This window comes from Paramisgurnus dabryanus, chromosome 1 (genome assembly GCF_030506205.2).
Source record: "Paramisgurnus dabryanus chromosome 1, PD_genome_1.1, whole genome shotgun sequence".
In the NCBI taxonomy this organism is placed as follows: Eukaryota; Metazoa; Chordata; class Actinopteri; order Cypriniformes; family Cobitidae; genus Paramisgurnus; species Paramisgurnus dabryanus.
In genome coordinates, this window is record NC_133337.1 from 29962142 (window position 1) to 29986462 (window position 24321).

Here is a 24321-nt window from a genome sequence, read left to right on the forward strand (position 1 = left end):
TTGTAATCGGTAATAAAGTATAGCATCCAGTTGCTATAAGTGTTTTGTTTTGGAGAGGGCGTACGTCAAATAGTATTGTTGAGACACCCTATCATTTATTAGGAAATGCATGGTTTTTGCCCATCGATTATTGGCCCTTTAAAACAACAAGAATGAGGAAAAAGTACATTGTGTGCAAGCTGTATCTGTGTGAAAGCTGTACCTTTTATATAGACCAGGTAAGTGTTTTCAAAAAGGGCATCTTAAACCTTATATCACTGTATGTCAGTATTCATGCTGCAATAACATTGACTCTAATAATGATAATACTTCAGATCTGAATATACACTATGCAGCTGTCAGATGCAACATGGTTTCCATAATGAAATGTAGATCCAAGAGCTGGGCTGTCTTTCATTTTTGTTTGTACAGGAAATTCAGATTCTTTTGATGGGTCCCTATAGTGTGATTTGTACACCTCTCTTTCTCTCTTTTGCTCTCTCTCTCTCTCTCTCTCTCTCTCTCTCTCTCTCTCCTTGAATAAGTCATAATAGAGAGAGGTAATAAAATGAGCCTTGTCTCTCCTTCACCCACGTCGGCGTGCTTGTTTTAAATAGTGAAGATGAACGATATGTATTGCCCTCATATAGAAGTTTTATATTAATGGAGTGCTCTCATGAGACGTTGCCTTAAGCCTTTTCCAGTTGATCATTGATCACCATCTTTGTTATTTCTTCATATTCAATGCTGAATTGCAGTATTTTGTCATGAATTTCATGATTTTTTCATCATTTTGTGGCAGTCGTCTGTATTTGACTGGAATTTTATTTTAGCGTAAGGTAATTCAATGTTAAGTGCATCAAAGGATGGAGTCTTTGCTCGAGAAGAGCACAATTATCTTGATTCAAGAAGTCATTGATGTTCCATAGCAGTTTCACAACAAGAGGTCATTTGCCATTTCCAGGTCGCATATTTAAAATGTTAAATTGGGAAGAAGATTGAGAAAATTAATGGGAAGCACAATGCGTAAGAGGAAGCACAATGTATTTTGCAGTGCACTATATTGCTGCCTATTTTTGTAGATACAGAATATGAGAGAAAAGGACAAAATAACATTTAATAACTGATTACATTCCCCTGGGTTCATCATAAACAGAAGGTGGATCATTAAACTTCATTTGCGTTCATGCTTATTGTCATTCAGATCCATTGGGCCGTTTCTGTCTGTGTAATAAAATCATCTTTGAGCATCAAACTGGAATTAACCCATGTCATATTACATATGTCAAAAAAGGGCATTTTTTATTTAAAGTTTCAGTTTTAAAATGGCTTTTTGTCTATGCATGTTTGCTATTGTACTAAAAGGTCAAGACATGGTCCCTAGCTGTCCTTGTGGCTGTACCCCTTTAAAAAAGTACATTTTTGCATCTTAAGACCTCAGAGGTACATTTTGGTCCCAACAAGTGCATATTAGAACCTCAGAGGTATTGGTGCCAACGAGTGCATATCATTACCTCAGTGGTACATATTGGTTCCAACGAGTGCATAATAGTACCCCAATGGTACATATTGGTGCCAACGAGTGCATATTAGTACCTCAGAGGAAAATATTGGTGCCAACGAGTGCATATTAGCACGTCAGAGGTACATATTGGTGCCAACGAGTGCATATTTGTACCTCACTGGTACATATTGGTGCCAACGAGTGCATATTAGTACCTCAGAGGAACATATTGGTGCCAACTAGTACACATTAGTACCTTAATGGTACATATTGGTGCCAAGGAGTGCATATTAGCATGTAAGAGGTAATATAAGTACCTCAGATGTATTGGTGCCAACGCATGCATATTAGTACCTCACTGGTATATTGGTGCCAATGAGTGCATATTATACCTCTCTGGTATATTGATGCCAACGAGTGCATATTAGTACGTCAGATATACATTTTGGTGCCAACGAGTGCATATTAGTACCTCAATGTTACATATTGGTGCCCACGAGTGCATAAAAGTACCTCAGAGATACATATTGGTGCCAACGAGTGCATATTAGTACCTCAATGGTACATATTGGTGCCAATGAGTGCATATTATACCTCACTGGTATATTGGTGCCAACAAGTGCATATTAGTACGTCAGATGTAAATTTTGGTGCCAACGAGTGCATATTAGTACATCAATGGTACATATTGGTGCCAATGAGTGCATATTATACCTAACTGGTATATTGGTGCCAACGAGTGCATATTAGTACGTCAGATGTACATTTTGGTGCCAATGAGTGCATAAGAGTACCTCAGAGGTACATATTGGTGCCAATGAGTGCATAATAGTACCTCAGAGGTACATATTGGTGCCAATGAGTGCATGTTAGTACCTCAGAGGTACATATTGGTGCCAATGAGTGCATATTAGTACCTCAATGGTACATATTGGTGCCAATGAGTGCATATTAGTACCTCACTGGTATATTGGGGCCAACGAGTGCATATTAGTACGTCAGATGTACATTTTGGTGCCAACGAGTGCATATTAGTACCTCACTGGTATATTGGTGCCAACAAGTGCATATTAGTACGTCAGATGTAAATTTTGGTGCCAACGAGTGCATATTAGTACATCAATGGTACATATTGGTGCCAACGAGTGCATATTAGTACCTCAATGGTACATTTTGGTGCCAACGAGTGCATATGAGTACTTAAATGGTACATATTGGTGCCAATGAGTGCATATTAGTACCTCAGAGGTACATATTGGTACCAAATGTATACACATCAGTACCTACATGGTACATATTAGGACCTTTAAGGGTACTGCCCCAGTGACAACTATTTTATTTCATTTTTGGCTCTGGACAAAACATGTTGGTAACTAATGTTGTGTCCAGAGATCACCTGTGATTCCTTAGTAGACACAACACTGGGTTTGGCAACAGAGCAGATATGTCACACCCCAAATTTCCTTTTCATTACAAAACCTGTCAACACAAGAAAAAGCGCTCGTCAAGCAATTTCATGGAGACATAGAAAAATGTCACATTTCCATTAACCATCAAGCTTTAGGTAATCTATTTTGTGTCATAACGCAAACCTTTTACAAACAGGTTTGGGAATGAGGTCACAACCGCATCTTTTCAACCCCTTGCCCCTGTTTTGCTTGGAGCATCAGTGCACTAATGCCAACAGAAGGGTTCGTGCCATTATGTGAGAGCTACGGGCATTTCTGCTTCCATCACACATCAATGCCTCCACAAGGTAACATAATTGGGACATCATTGTCTAAACCTAGATAATCTCAAGCAATACCATCAAGATTTATTTAAGTGAAGGGAGACATTTCTTTACAATGACGGAAGACCTGCTATGAGCAAAAAACCTTGAGAGCTGCATTTGGATCATAGGGCTGCTCAAAAAGATGTCTTTATTATCCTGCCTACTCAGATACCAAGGCAGCTTTGCATGTATCATAAAGTAAAGGCAATCCCAGAATGCATTGCAATGAATTGTTTAAAAGTAAATATCGAAATTGGTTCAGTGTAATTAAATATTGATAACTTTGCCTATTATTTGTGTGTGCGGTACCTAGGTTACCTTCGATTAATTTGGTGCCTTCTGCCTAAGAAAGTGTGTATGTAGGCAGCATTCAACAAAGCAGCTCATTCAAACACACACGTGATCCTTCAATCATGACACCGGCTGCCCTATTAGACATCAACCAAAAGCCTGTTTGAAACTCTAACATCCTGAAGAAGAAAATAATATTGTCTTATACTTAAAAAAAAATAACATGACACATCTTCAGTCACCAACCAAAGTGTCTCAGTGAATTACTGCACAGTAATTATGTATCGCTGACATGCTCGCCTCATCAATCTAATGTGCTGTTTAAAAGAAATTTAAAAAAAAATTCATTCACTAAATGAGTCCTGAATAAAATTCTTCTCATACATCTGCGCTTTTGCATGCAGACACACATCCTTTTTATTTCCTTTCTATGCTTTTGCCACCTGGTGTCCATCCAAAAGTCATTTTGCACACAGCTGTTGAGTGTTTCCTTTGAAATCAGTCCCAATTTCATGGTAAATTGATTTGTTGTTGTGCTTCAAAATAAGCCTACAGATTGACAAGCATAAAATCAAGTGGCGTTTAGAAAGATGTAAATGACTTTTACAGTATTTTTTATATGTAAATGACATGATGAAATGATTTTATCTGTTTTTGTTATTTTGTTATTATATTATTGTTATATACTTAGTGTGAAGGGTTCGTGCACTGCATAACCCTATAATTGTAATCCTAAATATATTTGACCTCCTGCCTTCTGTTAAGATAAAAACCATGTGCAGTGCATCTATGGTGCATAGTTATAACTGTACCAGTTGATCCCAGAGACAAATTAGTGAAAACATTGTTATACTGCATGCATGCAAGAGTGGGTCAGACATTGCTGGAAGGCACAATCGCATGGGAATCATAATTTTTCTGCCTATTCGTCCTTCTCTGACAATGTCGGTTTGGATGGATAGGGAATATGGTTGCATTCCTCACCGGGAACAGAAGAGGCTTTGAACAGAGACATCCTGGAGGACAAGATGAATGTCCCATCTAGAGGATTTACGTAACAGCCGGTCCAGAGGTCAAACCTTTTTAGGGAGGTTTACAACTCCCTGTCTCTCTTTCTCTCTTGCCTCGCACCAGGTGACCCCGCATTACTGATGTAAAGAATTTGCTTTGATTAAATGCAAACCCTCAGTTCAAGCCAAGTAAAACTATAACGTAAACATGCTTTTGAGAATTTCTGATGCAATTTACATTTTTCGCCCTGCAATAAAGAAAGAAAATTATTTAAAAAAAAGATAAATATTTACAGTTAATGACTTCAATATAGCTGCATTATGAACAATACGTTATTTAATAATAATTGATAATATTTTAACTGAATTTTAATCTGTCTTTCCGTGCACAAGGCAATACATACATTACATTTATGCATATGAAAGACGCTTTAATCCAAAGCAATTTTGTATGTTTGATTCCTGGGATTATACCCATGACCTTTGCGTTGGTAATGCAGTGCTCTACTATGTAGCCTGAGCCAGTGGTTCTCAAACTTTTCCAGCGTGCGGCCCCCGTTGTGTACAGTGCATTCCTTCCCGGCCCCCCAAAGAAAATTAATGACAAAAACTAGTTCTAATATGTAACATTTTAATTAAACAAAACATATTAAGTTAAACAAAGTGGTTAGTAGGCTTATTTTTTGGTTTAATTACACAGAATTCATGATAAATTTATGTATTTTATAAAATGTCATCAAACTGGGCCCCCCCTGGCACCATCTCGCGGCCCCCAGTTTGAGAACCACTGGCCTAAGCTACATGAACATTTGTGTACTGTTAGAGGGTTAAATCAACACAACACCTAACACATAAAACACAAAAAGCAATGATGACGACAACATTTCATACAATACTATACTAAAGTTATAGGCTGTATCTTAAAACTTCATGAGCTGCATATACAGACAGCATTTTGGTGGCTATTGCAATAGATTTGAACGTTTCAAGTTACGTTAGCAAATTCATATTTAGTCAGGTATTTCTGTGTATCTTTGTTTAAAAACTGAACATTTCTGTGCATCGTAAACGCTTTGCGAAATGCCACCTAGGCAGTCTGTTCGCTTGGTTTTGAAACACAACCGCACTCTCATCTTTCCTCTCATATGGTGGTCGACTTCATCCGCCGCTGTGCAGACCGATCACAACATGATTTCAAAATACCGCGAGAGCCATTCAAAAACGTAGCTTTCCAGTAATTCTCGCGGTGCTGTGATGTCAAACACCGATCGGTTTGCGCAGCGCTACATGAATTCGAACAAACCTTTTGACATCAGCGTCTAGTAGTCGCAACTCCTCCCTCCTGCAGAAGCGAGCGGCACCTCCATTCAAGCCCATCCAAACTCAAGGCATGAGCGTCTGCTCTCTTCCGTAGAGCTGCTGCTGATCACCTGCCTGGAAAAACAAACCTTAAACCCCTTCAAACCTCCGATAAGTGGCGGACTAAACAATTCTGGCCCCAAACATACACACAAGTGGTTCACCTGATCGCAAACATGGCGAGTGCCTCCTACCACATCTCTAATCTTTTGGAGAAAATGACATCCAGCGATAAGGATTTCAGGTCAGTCGTGTTGCAAATGTCTTTGTTATATCTAAAGTATTTGCCTGTGGATTTCAAACTGCTGAGATTGGGTTAAATGTGTTGAAATAAGAACTGAGGCGATCGCCGAAACTTTCAGGCCCCGAGTAACGTTAGCGCGACTGTTGTTTAGCTAGTTAGCTTAGCATGTCTGACTTGTGGTGTGGTAACTTAATGCGTCAAAATAGTTTGTTTGACATATGTGGTTATTACTTTTATTTATATAACTTGTGTGCGCTTGTTGGAATATAAGCTGTCAAAATGTGTTTGTATGTTTTAATAGGAGTGTAAGCCATCTAGCGGCTAGTCTGTTAGCCTGATTAGCTTTTGCAGCTCGCCTTGATCTCACTCACTACTAGTGGACTGTTACTAGATAGTAAACTTTATTAATAACAACTCATAGTGAGACTAAGTTATTTAAAAAAAAAAATACAATATGACACAATGTGCATACGTTTTATTTTGTGATTAGATAAGTTGCTAACATTAGCAGCCGCTAACGTAACTTATTTTAAGAGTATGGCAATGTAAACAACTTAATAGAAAAAAGCACTTTTGTTTGGTAAACTGTTGTTTATGTTTACATTTGCTTTATTTTCATTTTAAGGTTATTTGTTATGTTAAAGTTTCTGTTACAGCATTATTTGTAGCACGTGACAAATGCAACTTATGAATTTGATCTTTCAGGTTTGACAACTCATATTTTTTAAAAACTGGTAAAGGAAAAGATTTGCACAAATGCAACTTTGCAGGTTATCTGTTGGTTTATGTTAAACCCGAGAACTTTTATAAGTAGGTCACAGGTGTGACCAGTGGTTGAACTGCAGAGAAGGTACATTTGTGGTAAATTAATGACAAATTTTCATTAACATAATGTTTGTGGGCAGAAATATCAAGACCAGATGGTTGTGTATGTCTCTGATCTGAAAGTGCTTGGTCAGAGATGCTGTCAGATCAAGAAGCATTTCTATTTCAATTAAAGCTGCTAGTAATGATTATTAGATATACATAGCAGATAATATTATCATAGTTCACACATTTATTTATTATGCATTGTATTGCCTTGCTTTGTTAAGGAAGGGTTACCTTAATATATTAAATGCACTTGCTGTCTTTGTAGGTTAATATTTTTTAGTCCCCCTGTACCCAACTGTAGTACCCAACTGAGTACCTCGAATGCATTTGTCATATCAAATTCTCCAGCTGTCAACCACGTCAAACCGCCAGCCGTTCTCATTGCAGCTCTTTTTGAATTCCGCAAGATTTTACCCCGGGGAACATTTTGCTTGCACACCATTGTAGGTCTTTTTTCATTTGTGCATTAGTTTTACGCTGCCGCACCGATGTTGTAGTGTGTGCATCTCATGCATTATTCATTCTCGAGCTCTCGCTGGAATAAGAGATTCCTCGCCTTCAAATATGTGCCAAAGCAGCAATGCTTAGGACAACGTGAGGGAGAGATGGCACGTAGTAGTGTGTGCAGAAGGTTTTCCTTCACATCACATGCGACGTTTAGATGCTTTGAAGTTTGGCACCCAAAGACAAGATTTCATGTTAATCCACTCTGGTTTCGGCTCAGAAGTGGATTATGAATTTAGCAAACCATGACAAGGGAGATGAAAAGGCAAAAATGCTTCAGTCAAAAAAATGTTTCTTGTACCAGATGCTTCGCACCTTAGTGAATTTTTCCACTTAAATTGAGTTTTGTACACTTAAGGTCAATGTGTTGTTGCTGGAATCATCTTAAACATTTATGTCACCGTGTCTTGCGTAACATTTGGTTAAAGTCCCTAAATTCCCACACATTACTTGAATGTTAGCTATAAACATGTTTTACTGACCTTTAATATTATTTAGTAAAACAGAATAAGTTAAGTGGTTCTTAATTTTATCCATTTGGAATGAATTAAAGCGGAAAAAAGGAGGGCGCTACTTTTGACAGGTTTTTAGTTGGGAGGGGTTAAAAAATAAGGATGAGGATTGGTCAGTTGAAAAGGAAAGTTGTTATAGAGGCATAGAGTGGGTTATTACATTTTAATAAGTGATTAATACATTTACTTTCTTTGAAAAACATGCACTGTTTATTAATGCACAGTAACCCTATCATTTGCAGATGCACCGATATATCAGTCTATAATCAGTATTGGCAGATAAAAGCATTTTCCCCACTATCGGACATCGGCCAGTTGGTTAAAAAACAGCTGATGATTACGGCAGATTATATCCTGCCAATCAAAATGTACGAAAAACCCATTACGAATTTATACTGTGTGATAATTTTAAATTGGGTTACAATAACAACAGAATTGCAGTTTGTATTATTTACATGCTACAGTAGTTACACTCCTTTAAGATAATGTAATTCATAGTGGGAAATAATTTGTTTTTATCATCGTTCGCCAGACGTTCTACAACATCTGCTTCAGTTTGTGTTTTTACATTATAACCCTAAAAAGGTTCCTCACTTGAACCGTGTGTTGTTTCACGGATGAAAGTGATAAAATAAACACGCACATAGCTGCGCCGATCCCGTGGTCGCTCCAGGGCTCGAGCATCACCCACCGAAATGGCCATGCACATTATGCTCAATTGCTTCAAATTTCGCATCTAAAACTACGCGGAAAACGTGATCGCACCACTTTTCTCCAAAGCGTCTGTCGTTGCTAAGTAACCTAAGGATTGCTTGATGTTGTGACAAGCAGCCTCCGGCGAAAAGAAGTCAGCGCATATGAACACGCATGTTTGTTAAGAAACGTATATCTGATCCTCATTTACATTTTTATATTTCAAAATATATGTAGGCTATGCATTATATATAAGCCTATACGCATGCACATACAAAAATTATTACTTGTACAGCAGCCTTTTCAGGATATATGACAAAACACTTGCTCCAGCATATAAATCTCAAATCATATGTTTGAGAACTACTGCTGTTATCATGTTCACTTCAACAGGTAGGATCTTACGAGGACCACAACAGGAATAAATGATATAGGTCTAGTGACTGAAAAAGTGAAAATATTAATCATTTTACATTTAAAATATTTTATCAATAATTAATAAACACAAATTGAATTGTTTAAGTATTGTGCATTATTTTTTATTATATGGAACCGGAATCAGAACCGGAATCATTAGGCAGAACCGGAATCGGAACCGGAAAATTTCTAACGATTCCCAACCCTAATCACGCAGCTATTCCCATTAGAGGTATCTGTTAAAAACATTTAATTCATTAATAATCTAGTATGTGTTTATTTTCTGTCATAGTTTCTTCAAAATTAAGTTTAATTTGAGTGTTTTAAAGGAAAATATTATAATTTTCATCATGACGCATACATGCCCCGTCCCTTTGATTGCCACGCCCTCGGCCCCGCCCACTCGCCCAACCCTACCACCTTAACTAACAAATTTTCTGTGGGAAACCCTGGATATGAATCAGATGAATCGCTCTCTTTTTGTGTAAATCCAGCATAAGTAGTGGTGCTCCGATAAATGCAGATATATAAGCTAATAATACGTGGCCGATAACTATTCTAAATCGCGCAGCAGATAGTATTCACAGCTATTTCATGTACTACGGCTTTTGATCAGTCAGTATATCAAAAACAGGGCTCAAAAGTAACTTTTTTATTTGGTAGCACTGGTGCTCCCACTTTAAAGAGTTAAGAGCACCAGCAAAAATGTAGGCGCATCCATCCAAAAATTTTAAAACACCACAACTATGTAAATGTTAATACATTTATTCTTTACACATCCAGGCTTTACACATCCTATGGCCAGCATTTAAAATTTGGTCTTCTATTTTATTTTTTTATTTTTTGCTGCATAGATTCCTAAATTAATACCCAAATGCTGTTGAAATAGTATAGCAGCAATAATAATTTAACAATTACAGGTAACATGATTAAGATTACAATAGAAAATCTAGCAAACACGTAAAACACTTATTAATTGTGACATTACAAAAGTGACCTTAATATAGAAGGCTAATATATATTGGTATTGATAACTGCATACCAGGATGCTATTACTACTAAATAGGCAATGTTTTAAAAATACAACAAAAACATCAGCATTGTCGTGTTCCACATCAACATGGACCACAAGGATGTTTGTCAGATGTCCATTCACCAGTGCATGCGCACATACACTATCAAACACTCTTTGACAGACAGGTCGGTGTCTCCATTAATAATAAACACATTTGTCACAACACGTCTTGTGTTTTTGGCACTTTCGGCATGTTTAATCAAGGTCTGGCGCTTAAAATATTTTGATTCCGCCACCAACACTGTTTTACAGGATTTACAATAAAACACAGTAAGTACAACAAACCATTTTCATAGCGGAGCCACTCGTAATCTTTAAGCCACTCTCTCCGAAAGGTTTAACGTCAAGTCTTATCTTCCGGTGGTGGAGTCGCATTTGAATACAGATCATCGTCATTAATTACAGTAGTTACATTGGCTGTAATCGGCTCGTCCTCGTCATGCTCGCGGTTCGTCTTTTCATATTTCCGCGCTTCACATACCAACGTAGCACGGCAACTAGGAATGACTGACGCTCATATTAGCCAATCTGCGGTCTTCATTAAACGCAAGAACTTAATGGTGAAATTTCATTGGTTATGTAACGTTGGAAAGAACACTGAACCTGGGACAGCGCCAGCACGCAGCATCTCAATCTAAATCAAAGTCACACCACAACAAAATGGGCAGTCGCAAAAATGCTCCCAAATATATTTTGAGGTCGCACAGATTCAATTTCGGTCGCATATGCGACCAAAATGGTTGCAATTTTGAGCCCTGAAAAACATTGTTAGTTTGAGTAGTTTATAACATGCATTTGAAAAAGCAACACATCGTCAAAAATAATCATCATACATATTCTTTATTATCATGAAAATACTTGAAAAGGTTTGAAGAACAGCAAGATAAATATATCCTTAAGTAATTTCCTGGAACCGCCTGTCATAGCTGCGTGTGTATGGTTATTGCTAGAGTTTCTGCACGAGAGCGCCCTCTTGCTTTTGGATGTAGCTGCATTTCACCGTAATTCATTGAGAAGCATAGCAAGCATCATCGGCCGATATTTCGGTGCAACCCTAAGTCTAAGTAATCAAATATTGGTATCGGCACAAAAATGTTCTGTCTGTGCATCCCTACTATGAATGTCTATTAAGAAATTTATTAAGGGTTCATTATGTTGACATTTAGGATCAGAAACAAGAGTAGTGGTCGACCGATACGTTTTTTTCCACCACCTATATCGATATTAAGAAAGCCACTGCAATATATTGGTTAATCACTACAGGTGAAATTTACATTTGAGATGTCCGAGCTGCAATTCATTGTGCTTATACATGCAATAACCAAATCATTATTTTTCCTCCTAGATTCATGGCCACCAATGACTTGATGTCCGAGCTGCAGAAGGACTCCATAAAGTTGGATGACGATAGCGAACGAAAGGTGGTCAAGATGATCCTAAAACTGCTTGAGGACAAAAACGGAGAAGTTCAGAATCTGGCTGTAAAATGGTAAGAATCTGCCATTGTTCCCTTATTTCAGTCCTTGTGTTTTGAAACAGTTCGTGCTTGTGTGTTTTGAGTTTTTTCTTCAACATTTCTTGTTAATGTGAAATTGATTTGTGCCACAGTGATTTATTGAGAGATGTTGTTGTTTTGTGATTCATTCTTTAAGTTATTAGCCCCTGGGATCTTCATTTTTAATCTAGGTAGTTTTAAAAGAATTGCATGAATCACTTGCTGTTCTCTCTCTGTCTCTCTTTCTCTCTCTTCCCCCTCTCTGTTTGAAGTTTGCTTGCAGCAACTTCTAAACTCAATGACGGTTAAAGCCATTTTTTGAATGGATCAGCACAAACTGACCTAAATACAACCTTTCCATGCATTATATCCATGCATTATAACATTGCATGAATAGGAAGAAAAATGAAGCATATTGCACTAAATAACCTTTGTTATTTCTTCCAGTCTGGGTCCACTTGTCAGCAAAGTGAAAGAATACCAGGTTGAAACCATCGTCGATACGTTGTGTACAAACATGTTATCAGATAAGGAGCAGCTTCGGGATATTTCCAGTATCGGCCTCAAGACAGTGATCGGAGAACTCCCTCCTGCATCCAGCGGTAAAACCAAATGTTTACCCTGTCATTTAAAATATTTTCTCCCAATTGGGTGGCTGTTCCGTATTTCTAAGTTTGTTATTTTGTGGCTACAGGCTCGGCTCTTGCTGCTAGCGTTTGCAAAAAGATTACAGGTCGCCTCACAAGTGCCATCGCCAAGCAGGAAGACGTCTCGGTTCAGCTGGAGGCGTTGGACATCATGGCAGACATGTTGTGCAGGTATGTTGTGTCTGAGTGTGTATAGCAGGGGTGCCCAAGCTCGGTCCTGATGCAGGTGTGCAACCGAGTTTGGGGTCCCCTGCGTATAGGATACTTGGAGGTATTTTTTGGATGTGCATTCATTCTGTAGATGCTTTTGTAGAAGCACCATTAACATCCATAGTATTTTTTTATTCTGCTATGGAAGTCAATAGTGACCCAGATCAGACCAGAGTTTGCATGCTATATAATGTAGAAATGGTAAGAGTTGTATTCACTTTCTGAACCAATTCTGTAGCAGAAACATGTCGCAACTGATATGAACCTTTTTAAAATACTTTGTATTCGTCCATCCAGACAAGGAGGACTCTTGGTGAATTTTCATCCTTCAATCTTGAGCTGCCTGCTGCCTCAGTTGACAAGTCCACGTCTGGCTGTGAGAAAGAGGACCATCATCGCCCTAGGACATCTGGTGATAAGCTGCGGAAACCTGGTCTTCGTTGACCTCATCGAGCACTTGCTGTCCGAGCTCTCGCGCAACGAGTCTATGTCGACCACACGCACTTACATCCAATGCATCGCCGCCATCAGCAGACAGGCTGGCCACAGAATCGGTGAGTTTCTCTTAATGCCTTCAAGGTTCAAGACCTCATCTCAGTTACTCTTAAGTGCTGAAAGCAATTTTTGCTCGCACTTACAGAAGCCATCGCCTGTTATCTTCGCCTGTGAAAGCCATTAGTTTTATCCGTGATGCTGTAATTCAAACCAAAGCCATCATCAGAGGTCTTCAAAGAAAATGATAAAATTATTGCTATGGCTGTTTTTGTAGTAAGCATTGTGTAAATGCATTCGCTGGATTCTCAGGGCCTTTAATTTGAGGAAAATGTTTAAATCAAAATTGCGGGCATCGAATCTTGATTACATTTCACTTCAACTGCCCATCAGACTGAGAAATCATAGTTATTAAGGTTGATTTGCACGATTATTTTCATTGATGGTTATACGTTGACAATGTAAAAAAAAACAGTTCATGGATTTTACTTTTCTATTGCTTATCAATATAGATGCACCGATATATCGGCCAATTATCGGTATTGTTTATTAAAATAAAATGTTCACTATCGACCGATAGTTTGAAAACAGCCCATAGTCATGGCTGATATATCCTGTCATTTGGAAGAGAACAGAAAAATGCAATGAATTTGAGCTCTGTGTATAGAAAATGTAAAGAAACATTAATCTGTTAATGCAAGTTAATATAAACACCAAATTATCAGTATCGGTCGAGCTGGCGGAAAAATTCGTCTGCAAGTCTCCGATTCTCATGCGAGTCTCATCAGTTAAAGGTAGGGTAACAGATTTGATCCTGAAACATTTTTAGTTATGCTGGTTAAAAGTCTCCTCACATTCTGATAGCAATCACTGTGTTAAGTTGTTTAAATGTATTTGTAAAAATTTATGTCATCTGTGAAAGGCGTAGGACCAAAAAATGTTCAACAAATCATAGATTTCGGTCCGAACGGACTTTTCCTTTTATGTCCCTCATACGTAAGCGTAATTTGAATTCCCACCGCGCAGCGAGTCCACGCAGATCGACGCGTTCACGTGCGCTCTGTCTGTAAACAGCGAGAACAGCAAACTTTTCTGCTGAATTGACAACCTACACAGGAGGGATCGGGTGGGATCGGGATTTCATTGCTAGGCGGCTACCGTTAGCATTTTTCAAAATGTGTTACCCTACCTTTAAGCCGGTTCGGTGATTAGTAGTAAACTGCTATCACCTGCTTTAAGATGGAGCTGCATTTACTGCACAGAGCCGTATTTCACCGAAAGCTAGGCAAAATCGCGTTCATAATCGTGGAAGATCGTCTTCGATTATTAACGCGATTTCGCCTAGCTTCTTGGTAAAATACAGCTCTGTGTAATATATGCTGCTCCATCTGAAAGCAGGTGATGGTGATTTACTACAATTCACCGAAACGGCTTTACTGATGAGACACGCATGAGAATCGCAGGCGATTTTTTTTTTTTTGCCACCTCTAAGTATCGGCAGATATTAGTCTTAATAATCGTCTGTCGGTATCGGGAATTTTTATTATGGCGTTGCATCTCTACTTATGAAGATGCTTTATTTCCAATTGTTAGCTTCATTTACTTTTGCTTTGGGATGCACTGATACAAAATTTCTGTGCATATACCGATATTTGATTACTTACCGATATCGATCATTTTGCTTTTTTACTTCTTGTTTCAATGCATTATGTTGTGAAATCCTAAAAGTTCAGTGCAAACAAAAAAAACCTTCAGTTCTGTTGTTATTAACACCCAAATTCAAAATAATCCTAAAATATAATCTGCCTTATCATCGGCTGATTTTTAACAATCGGCCGATAGTCGGGAAAATGCTTTTGTCTACCGATACCGATTATAGGTATAGGTACCGATTTGCTAAATTTCCACTCCCAAAGTGCAAGTATCTATAAGGAAGAATGGTTTGGAGTCAACTCTCCTTGGAGTTTGACCGAATAAATTACCTGAATGTTGTCTCATGACAGCTGAAGGAGCAGTCTTCTCTCCGGTTGTTATTACCTGTCACCTTGTCATCAACGTTGTCCCATTCGTGCGCTGCCAAGGCAAGTCATTCGGCACAAATAAAATGAAATGAAAAGTCATTTAGGTTTGCTGCTGTGGTTCACCATGCCACCATCAACCAATTACTGTCGACGTTTGATGAAACAAGACAGCTGCGATTAAGATGCGCAAGATTACTTGAGTGAATGCACTCAAATGCTCTCTTTAGTAGTGCGACTGTATTAGTTTTAGTTATTCGTTTCGTTTTAATACTGACTCTTACAGCTCTAAAGCTCTGCATGAAGTATTTTTTCTTAGAGGGATAGGTCACCCAAAAAAGCATTGTTATTATCATATGCCAAACCTCATGTTATTAAAAACCTTTGACTTTCTCTCTTGCATGGAGTTATGTAGCAGAACGTGTGACCACAAGTTTCCTCTAGCTACTTACATTGTGTTGAATAAATAGTGATGTATAATGATAAAACTGCTTCCATCCCTGCAGGTGAATACTTGGAGAAGATTATCCCATTGGTGGTGAAGTTCTGCAATGTTGATGATGATGAATTGAGGGAATACTGCATCCAAGCCTTTGAATCTTTCGTGAGGAGGTTAGTCTACATCTGATCAAATCGGTTATGTGACTTCATTGACGAGTACAGCTCATAAAAAATTGTAACATAAAAAAAATCAAGAAGTGAAAATCAAGTTTTATGTACATGTGTATCTATGGTCTGGTACGGAGCTATTTGCATATTCATAGATCCATGTATACTAAATGAGGCAAGGGTTTAGAGTTTCATTCAAGCTTTTTCAAGGCATAAAGAGATAATTATTACAAGATCAAACTTTTACATATGCTGTTTTAAGTGATATTATCGACTACAGAGTTTTCTTAATGCAGATCTGCCATGACTTTCCCAGGTGTCCAAAAGAAGTCTACCCACACGTCCCAACAGTCATTAGCATCTGTCTGAAGTACCTGACCTACGACCCCAACTACAATTACGACGACGAGGATGAAGATGAGAACGCAATGGATGCCGACGGCATTGATGAAGATTACCAAGGTATGAGGCGAGACTCACTGTCTGAGGAAGGATTTATTCTCTCTCCCTACCTGTACGGGTTGTTTAGATGTAAGTCACTAGCTTGGTTTGTTAGTGCTGAGGTGTGATGGCCTATGCATTCAGAGTGAAATTGTCTAACATCGATAACAACAAGCCTGGAGTTATTTCTCCCGATATTGAAGAGAAATCTCACTTAAGATTAAAAAACCAATAACCGCATTAAAGGTGCCGTATTGATAACATCTCAGACAGAAAGGCAGTCTGAGACATCTGCAGGAAGTTGAATTGAAGGCATGATGGCGATTGGTTTTGTCTAGCAGCTTTACATAATCCCCAAGTTATTCGCAGCCAGTGAAGTTTGGCACCAAGATTGGCTTTTTGGAGAGACCAATTGTCCTGTAACAGCCAGACAGGCTGAAATGTTTGCCGCTGTCCTTTACGTTTCATTGCCACTTCAGATATTTGAAACAGGCACTTTTCAACCACCCAAATGCACGCAAGCATGTAATTGATCTGTTTCTGACAGCGTTTTTGCCATGAAAAAGCATCTTTAGTGAGAGCTCTTACAGCCATTAGTGCTCTGAAGTAAACCGAGTGTGAATGTACTCAGCGTTGCATGTAAAAGCTTAAAGGGGGTTCAACCGTATTTCATGCATTTTGACTTATTAACACAGTTTACGAGTTGGTTGCCTCATGCTAAACATAGGCAAAGTGTCCTAAAAGCAGTTGCACAGAGTATTTCTGTGCTGAATGCACTTCGCCAGGGTTCAAAAGATTTCTGTAAGTTTTTTTTATACAGTGTTGCGTGACTCGTGACTCGCTCCTCCCGCAGCTCGTAACTCCTTTTGAATTTTTTTGTACGTTATTGGAAATAATCTGTAAAGCTAATCTGTCTTTTTAAATCTGATAAAACTAAAGAAATGTGGACATCAGCCATATTTATGAGCCCCTCTCCATTCATTTGACTAAAGATGATGCAATAACATGTTTTCCTTTGTTTGAAGTGTTAAAAGATGTTCATGCATATAGAAGATCAATAACGGCACAAAGATTAAAGTCTCAAACACAAAGGGATATTTTCACTAAAAATTAAGGCTCGTTTACACCTTCCTTAGATGTTCCCACATATCCGTCACTATATGGGAAGATTTGCACAACGGCGCCCAAATGTATACGCAAAGCAAGAAGGCGTAACTTTTATTCTCACTGTAGTATTGTTGCCGCCGCCACCACCGCCATGTTGTGAAGATGCTGGGCATTAAGAGCTGATATTCCAAATATTCGATCCACATTTTTGTCACATGCTTCAGGTATTCGGCCAGTCACAGTGCACTGGATAGCTGGCCAATCAGAGCACACTGCACTTTTCAGGACGATGACCTTTGTAAAATAGACGTGTTTTAAAAAATGCGGGTCATAGAGGAGCAACAATAATGAATGGTATGTGGAAAATAATGTGTTCATTGAACCTTAAACAGCGTAAATAGTGTTATTTTTAGCAACGTCAATGACCCCTTTAAGTAAAACATGCCGACTGTTAATGATCCTGATGCTTAACACTGTAAAACTGCAAAATATTTGTTCTAGACTTGATTTCACATATTAATCCTAACCTAACCCGTGTGACCCAAACAGGAAGTGATGATGAGTACAGCGATGACGACGACATGAGTTGGAAAGTGAGGAGAGCGGCAGCCAAGTGTCTGGATGCCGTGGTGAGCACACGACACGAGATGCTACCCGAGTTCTACCGCACCGTTTCGCCAGCGCTGATCGCCCGGTTCAAAGAACGAGAAGAAAACGTCAAAGCAGATGTTTTCCACGCCTACCTGTCCCTGCTCAAGCAGACACGGCCGGCCCAGAGTTGGCTGTGTGACCCGGATGCTATGGAACAGGGGGAAACTCCTCTCACAATGCTTCAAAACCAGGTAAGGAAATGTGCGCTTAACTTTTTACCTGGAAGGTTTTAGGGCTGGGTGGTACTGTTTATCAAGTTTTGGTAATATGTTGGTATTTTATTTCAGCAGGTGAGAAAATCCCATCTATATCATTCTGATATGACCCTCCTTTGCAACAGAGGCTCTGCCAGATATGTACAATGAGGTCAGACGTAAGCTTTCCAACCAGCTGGCATGTTGTGCAGCTGTGTATTTTAAAAGGGGGAATCCTGTCTTTGAATGTTATTTTCTTCATACAATGAAAAACCATTTTTACCTTGTCTTTGTTGAATAATGGTAGTCTACCCGCATTCAACAACATACAAAAAGTGCTTTACATGCTAAACATCTCAGTCTCATAGAAATTCCTCTTTTAGAAATGTCAGCCAGAAAACGGCCCAATCTGAAAAACTGATGCTTATGACATCACAGGCATCTCACTGCCCCTCCACTTTAAAATAATTGGCTATATTTTTTGAGTGGCAGCAAAGTCAGCCAATCAGTAATGAGATTGCAAGTTAAGCCAGTAGGGGGAGCCAAATAGGTGCAAAACCACTTGTTTAAAATCCCCCACCCTAATAGAGCTATCTGAGAGAGGTTTTTAGGAAGCTTCTAAGGCATTACAGACCCAAACAAACATTTTTTGTCTACATGTCACATCACAGAACAAGGATAAATACCCTGTTCAATCATTCTATGTCACCTTTAAAGGTGATTTTGTCATACAAGGCTTTGACTTGCATGTAAACATTGATTACACTTTATAGAAAACACAGAGATATGTTCTGTATATTGCTGTTCGTCCCAGAATTATCGAGATATACATTTTTTATACAGACAACAAAGAAGCTAAGGAATGGGTTTTAGGTGCTGGCTTAACCTTGTGACAGCACTTATTTGTTAGCACTGTGTCCAAACTAGGCAATAAATCATAAGCCCAATAATGATGAAAGGTATATGTCGTTAAATAACTGATCGGGGTCACACACTGAGACCGTGGAGTTTGTTGTCAGTTAACCCCATCAACAATGATTATTCATCCACGAATCTGCTCCGCATGTTAAGAATAAAATGTATAATAAGTAATTTAAATAACATATGTGTTTTATGTTAAACACTATGTTCATTAGGGATGCACCGATACAACATTTCTGTGCCAATACCCGGGACATCTGTCAATATTCGATTACTTTTGCTTGATGTGGCATCTGCCCGTATCTGTTACTTTGGGTGACATCTGTCGATACCGTTATGTGATTATTTTGTACGACATCTGCGGATGTTCGATTACTTTTACTGCCATTTGCCGGTACGATATTCGCTTGCTTTAGGTGACATCTGCCGATATTCTATTGCTTTGGGTGACATCTGCTGATACTGTTATGTGATTACTTTGTAAGACATCTGCCGATATTTGATTGCTTTTAATGACGTCTGCCGATTCCGGTATTTATTTACTTGCAATCGCATATGCTGCACGATATTTATTTGCTTGGGATGGCATCTGCCGATATTTGATTGCTTTTAATGACGTCTGCCGATTCCGGTATTCATTTACTTGCAATCGCATATGCTGCACGATATTTATTTGCTTGGGATGGCATCTGCCGATTAGGGCTGAAACGATTCATCGAGTTACTCGATTTACTCGATTCAAAAAATTCCTCGAGGCAAAAATTCTGCCTCGAAGCCTCGTTAAATTCCTATGACGCGCACTACACGCGCCGAGATCTGATTCACACGGACCGTTGTTCAATGTTCAGGAAGCACATCATAGCGCGTGGTACATTTTGAATTTAGTTGGCGCGATGGCGGAGCGAATATGTCCATAAACGGCAGAGAGAGACTGTCTAAAGTTTGGGATCAATTACATTATCATTACATTCAGCATCTGAACTGAAAACATCCACTGCTGTTTCACCAAGCGTCGATGAAACAAGGTAACATAGCTTTCGCTGATGTTAATCCCATACTGTATTTGTAGCGGTTTGACTAGATATGATGTTAAGCTTTGATGTTTTCGTATTCACGTTCAATTGCTTAAAAAAGAACCCCTTCACAAACACGCATGCACTTTACAGGTGTGTGTACCAAAAAAACGGCTCCACAGTGCAATCATTTATGGGCAACTTGTAATCTGACATATTTTGTTCCATTATAATAATCTCTGTTTTATTGGAGTTTAGCATAAGTTATTCTCTCTCACGCGAGTCAGACCGATCGCGCAATGCATCACATATGCTTAAACTTTTATGTAGCCATGCAACAATAATTTCAGCATGCATTCACTGTATACAGCGGGACGTGATGTCGTAACGCGTTTTTTTCGAACGGATTCTTAACCTAAAATGCACCGCAATGCAAGTGATGCAAACCAAATGCAGCGTTCTATTGAAAAGGAATGTATGTTTTTCTGCCGTACCAAAATGCAATGAAGCAACTGAACGTCTGACTGGGGTGTCACTCTTCCTCAAGCACAGCACGCGTGCACACAGAAACACAGGTGCACGTGCGCGCGCACACACACAGGTTGTTACCATAGCAAATAGGCTCACCCCAGAAATGATATATTACATGTTAGTAGCCTAATGGTAAATGCTGCAGGTGTAGAAATGTACATAAACCAGATATTTACTTTGATGTCAGTGCTAGATTACAGCATGAAACCTGTTATGCATATTAATAAATTAAAGTGCTTAATTGTTGGCACTGGCACTTAATTTAATAATAAATAAAATAAATATAATAAATAATAAATTAATAGGCTTATTTTTTGGAGCCAAATACCTCTGTTTTTTTTAGAAATAAAAGCCAAATGCTTGAACATTTTACAGCCACGTCATTTTCGTTATGCATTATTTGTTTTGGTTGTTTAAAAACACAAACAAAATTTTTATTCGATTAATCGATCGATTCAGTGCTAGATTAATCGATTACAAAAAGAATCGATAGCTGCAGCCCTACTGCCGATAGCCTTATGTGATAACTTTGTATGACATCTACCGATACGGTATTTGATTGCTTAGGGTGGCATCTGCCGATATTCTATTACTTTGGGTGACCTCTGCCGATACCGTTATAGTGTTACTTGGTATGACATCTGCCGATATTCAATTACTTTTAATGACATCTGCCGATACTGGTATTAATTTACTTGAGATGACATGTGCCAATGCGATATTCGTTTGCTTGGTGTGACGTCTGCCGATATTCAAATTACTTTAAATGACATCTGCCAATACCAATATTTGTTTACTTGAGATGACATGTGCCAGTGCGATATTCGTTTGCTTGGTGTGGCGTCTGCCGATATTCAAATTACTTTTAATGACATCTGCCGATACCAATATTTGTTTACTTGAAATGACATCTACCGATCCAATATTCATTTGCTTTGCATGCCGTCCGCCGGTATTTGATTGCTTCGGGTGGCATCTGCCAAAGCGATATTCAATTTCTTGACATTCCATCTGCCGATACAGTATTCGATTGCTTTTTAGTGCCATCTGCTGATATTCATTTGTTTTGGTTGCCATCTGCTGATATGGTATATGATTGCTTTTTTATGACATCTGCCGATATTCGATTAATTTTGATGACATCTGCCGCTACCGATATTCGATTACTTGCCATGGCATCTGCCTATACCGATATGGAATTGCTTAGGTTGAAGAGATGTAACGATTACCGGTTTAATGGTTAACTGCAATAAAAATGTGCAACTTTTTGTATTGCCGCGTAATTTTTAAATTACCGTTTGACCATGCCAGTGTCACGACTCAAAAACCCCTGTCCAGCATCTACCAATTTAATCAATAACTTGTGACAAATACATTCACGTCTTCTCCCGTGTGTTTGTGATGACAGTGCTTCACTGACTGAATTTAAATCCAAAAAATCTTCCCATTTAGGAAAATCTAGTTGTACTGACACAAGTTTACTGAATATTTCTTTAGACGTATCAATCTTTTCTATTCATTTTCCATCAAATTATGTAATCTGATGTGTTTAAAGCTTCTTTATACTCTGTTTGTTTCTTCCGCGATTGCTGTGAGCCCATGTGTCATGCAGCTTTACTCTTGGGTCATAAAGTACACTCGATTTCTTACAACATACGCATACAGATGATAGCTGATTTGTCCTGTGTTTATATGAAAATCTGATTGACTGAACTAGATGAACATTTACCTCATGACCTTAAATGTCCCATGATTAATGTTTATGCGAACAAATTACCTCTGTCGATACCGATAGTTTTGCTTTTAACTTCTCTTTTCAAATTATTTTGTGAAATCCTAGAAGTGCAGAACGTACAAACTGCAATTCTTTTGTTATTGTCACCTAATTCAAAATAATTACATGCATCCCCTTTTTGATTTCCAGGATATAATCTGCCCTGATCATGGGCTGTTTTAAACAATCGGCCAATGCCTATAATAAAAAATAGCTTTTTTCTGCCCATCTAGGCGATGTATTGGTGCATCCCTAATGTTCACAGATCTAAGATACAATCAATCTTTTAACCAAAGATATTTCATAGCAACATAGTGTGAAGACTATTGGGAGATGGTTAATAATAAGACTACTGGTAGTTTATGGAGACTGTGAGAGCAATAAATCATATCTTCCTTTGCAGGTCTCCATGATAGTGAAAGCCTTGCACAAACAGATGAAGGAGAAGAGTGTTAAGACCAGGCAGTGCTGCTTCAACATGCTGACAGAACTGGTTAACGTGCTCCCGGGAGCTCTGACGCAGCATATTCCCGTTCTCATCCCAGGTATGCGGCACTGCAGGCGAGACACTGCATGTTAAAGCGAGTAGAGTCATTCCTGCATTGATCAGCCATCTCATTCTTGACAAGTGTGACATTTATCAAAGCACATTGGGGTGAACTTTGAAATGTTATTTCCTTTTCAATTGAAAAATCTTATGTAGCGTTATGTTAAAGGGACACTTCACACTTTTTGAAAATATGCTCATTTTCCAGCTCCCCTAGAGTTAAACATTTTATTTTTACCGTTTTGGAATCCATTCAGCCGATCTCTGGGTCTGGTGGTACCACTTGTAGCATAGCTTAGCATAAGCCATTGAATCTGATTAGACCATTAGCATCGCGCTAAAAAATAACCAAAGAGTTTCGATATTTTTCCTACTTAAAACTTGACTCTTATGTAGTTACATCGTGTACTAAAGCCCGATTTATAGTCGTGCGTAGGTTCCGTAGTTTGTGGGTAGCTCTGCGTAGCCTGACGCACACCTCGCAATAATTTTAACAGCGCGTCAGATCTACGTGGATCGCAAGCGCTGTGATTGGTCCACGAGAACCCCTCCCATCAGGTAAAAAAACTGCGTCATAAGTATTTTCGTTTGTGACGGTGAAAACAAAGACGAGCCAAGTTGAGGAGTGATTTAACTCAAACTGCATCAAAAGTCGCTGTTTATTTACTTCCATTATTGCTGGTCTTCTCAAATTATACACAAGAAGTAGCTGTTTCTTCTTCGTTTGTGGGTTAACTTGCTAAGCTTCTTCTTCTTTGACGTTTGCGCTGCTACTGTGGTTACACGCGTGGTTACTGCCTACCAGCGGTCTTTGCGTGTGTTTGCACCTCGACGCGGACGACGATGCAAAAGTATAAATAAAAAACTACGCGGAACCTACGCTGTCCCGGCTACGCCGTAGGACCTATGCACAACTATAACGAGCCCTTACGGCCGACGGAAAATTAAAAGTTGTGATTTTCTAAACAGATATGTCTAGGAACTTTACTCTCATTCTGGCGTAATAATCAAGGACTTTGCTCCGTAACATGGTTGCAGGATTTAATAATGATATTAAACAGTGCCCGAAAATAGTCCCCTGCTATTGAAAGTTACTAAAGGGACTATTTTCGGCTACTGGGTAATATCATTGCACCTTCTGCAGCCATGTTACATCAGCAAAGGTCTAGATTTTTATGCCAGAATGAGAGTATAGTTCCTAGACATATCTGCCTAGAAATTCACAACTTTGAATTTTCTGTTGGTCTTCGTACACAATATTACTACAAAGGGGGCAAGTTTTAAATAGGAAAAATATCAAAACTCTTTGGTTATTTTTTTAGTGCCATAATGGCACCGGGTTTTGGTACCCAGCCATATGCCAGACTCGAAGATCGGCAGAATGGATTCCAAAACTGTAAAAATCAAATGTTTAACTCTATTGGAGCTGGAAAATG

The 24321-nt window shown here is 38.8% G+C and overlaps 1 protein-coding gene across 2 annotated transcripts in view; it reads left to right on the plus strand.

The window, feature by feature from the left end:
• Window positions 1-5898: 5898 nt before the first annotated feature.
• The window catches only part of cand1 (cullin-associated and neddylation-dissociated 1), a 29607-nt gene continuing 11184 nt past the window's right edge, over window positions 5899-24321 (plus strand). The window contains exons 1-9 of one of the 2 annotated variants that reach the window (XM_065289837.1): window positions 5899-6161; window positions 11581-11724; window positions 12178-12332; window positions 12425-12548; window positions 12885-13141; window positions 15604-15709; window positions 16023-16168; window positions 17804-18096; window positions 22742-22883. In XM_065289837.1, coding sequence (XP_065145909.1) covers window positions 6094-6161; window positions 11581-11724; window positions 12178-12332; window positions 12425-12548; window positions 12885-13141; window positions 15604-15709; window positions 16023-16168; window positions 17804-18096; window positions 22742-22883 — 1435 coding nt within the window. In that variant the 5' untranslated portion in view covers window positions 5899-6093. Of the gene's footprint in view, window positions 6162-11580; window positions 11725-12177; window positions 12333-12424; window positions 12549-12884; window positions 13142-15603; window positions 15710-16022; window positions 16169-17803; window positions 18097-22737; window positions 22884-24321 lie in introns of both variants that reach the window. The other variant, XM_073814488.1, reaches the window with a different exon arrangement.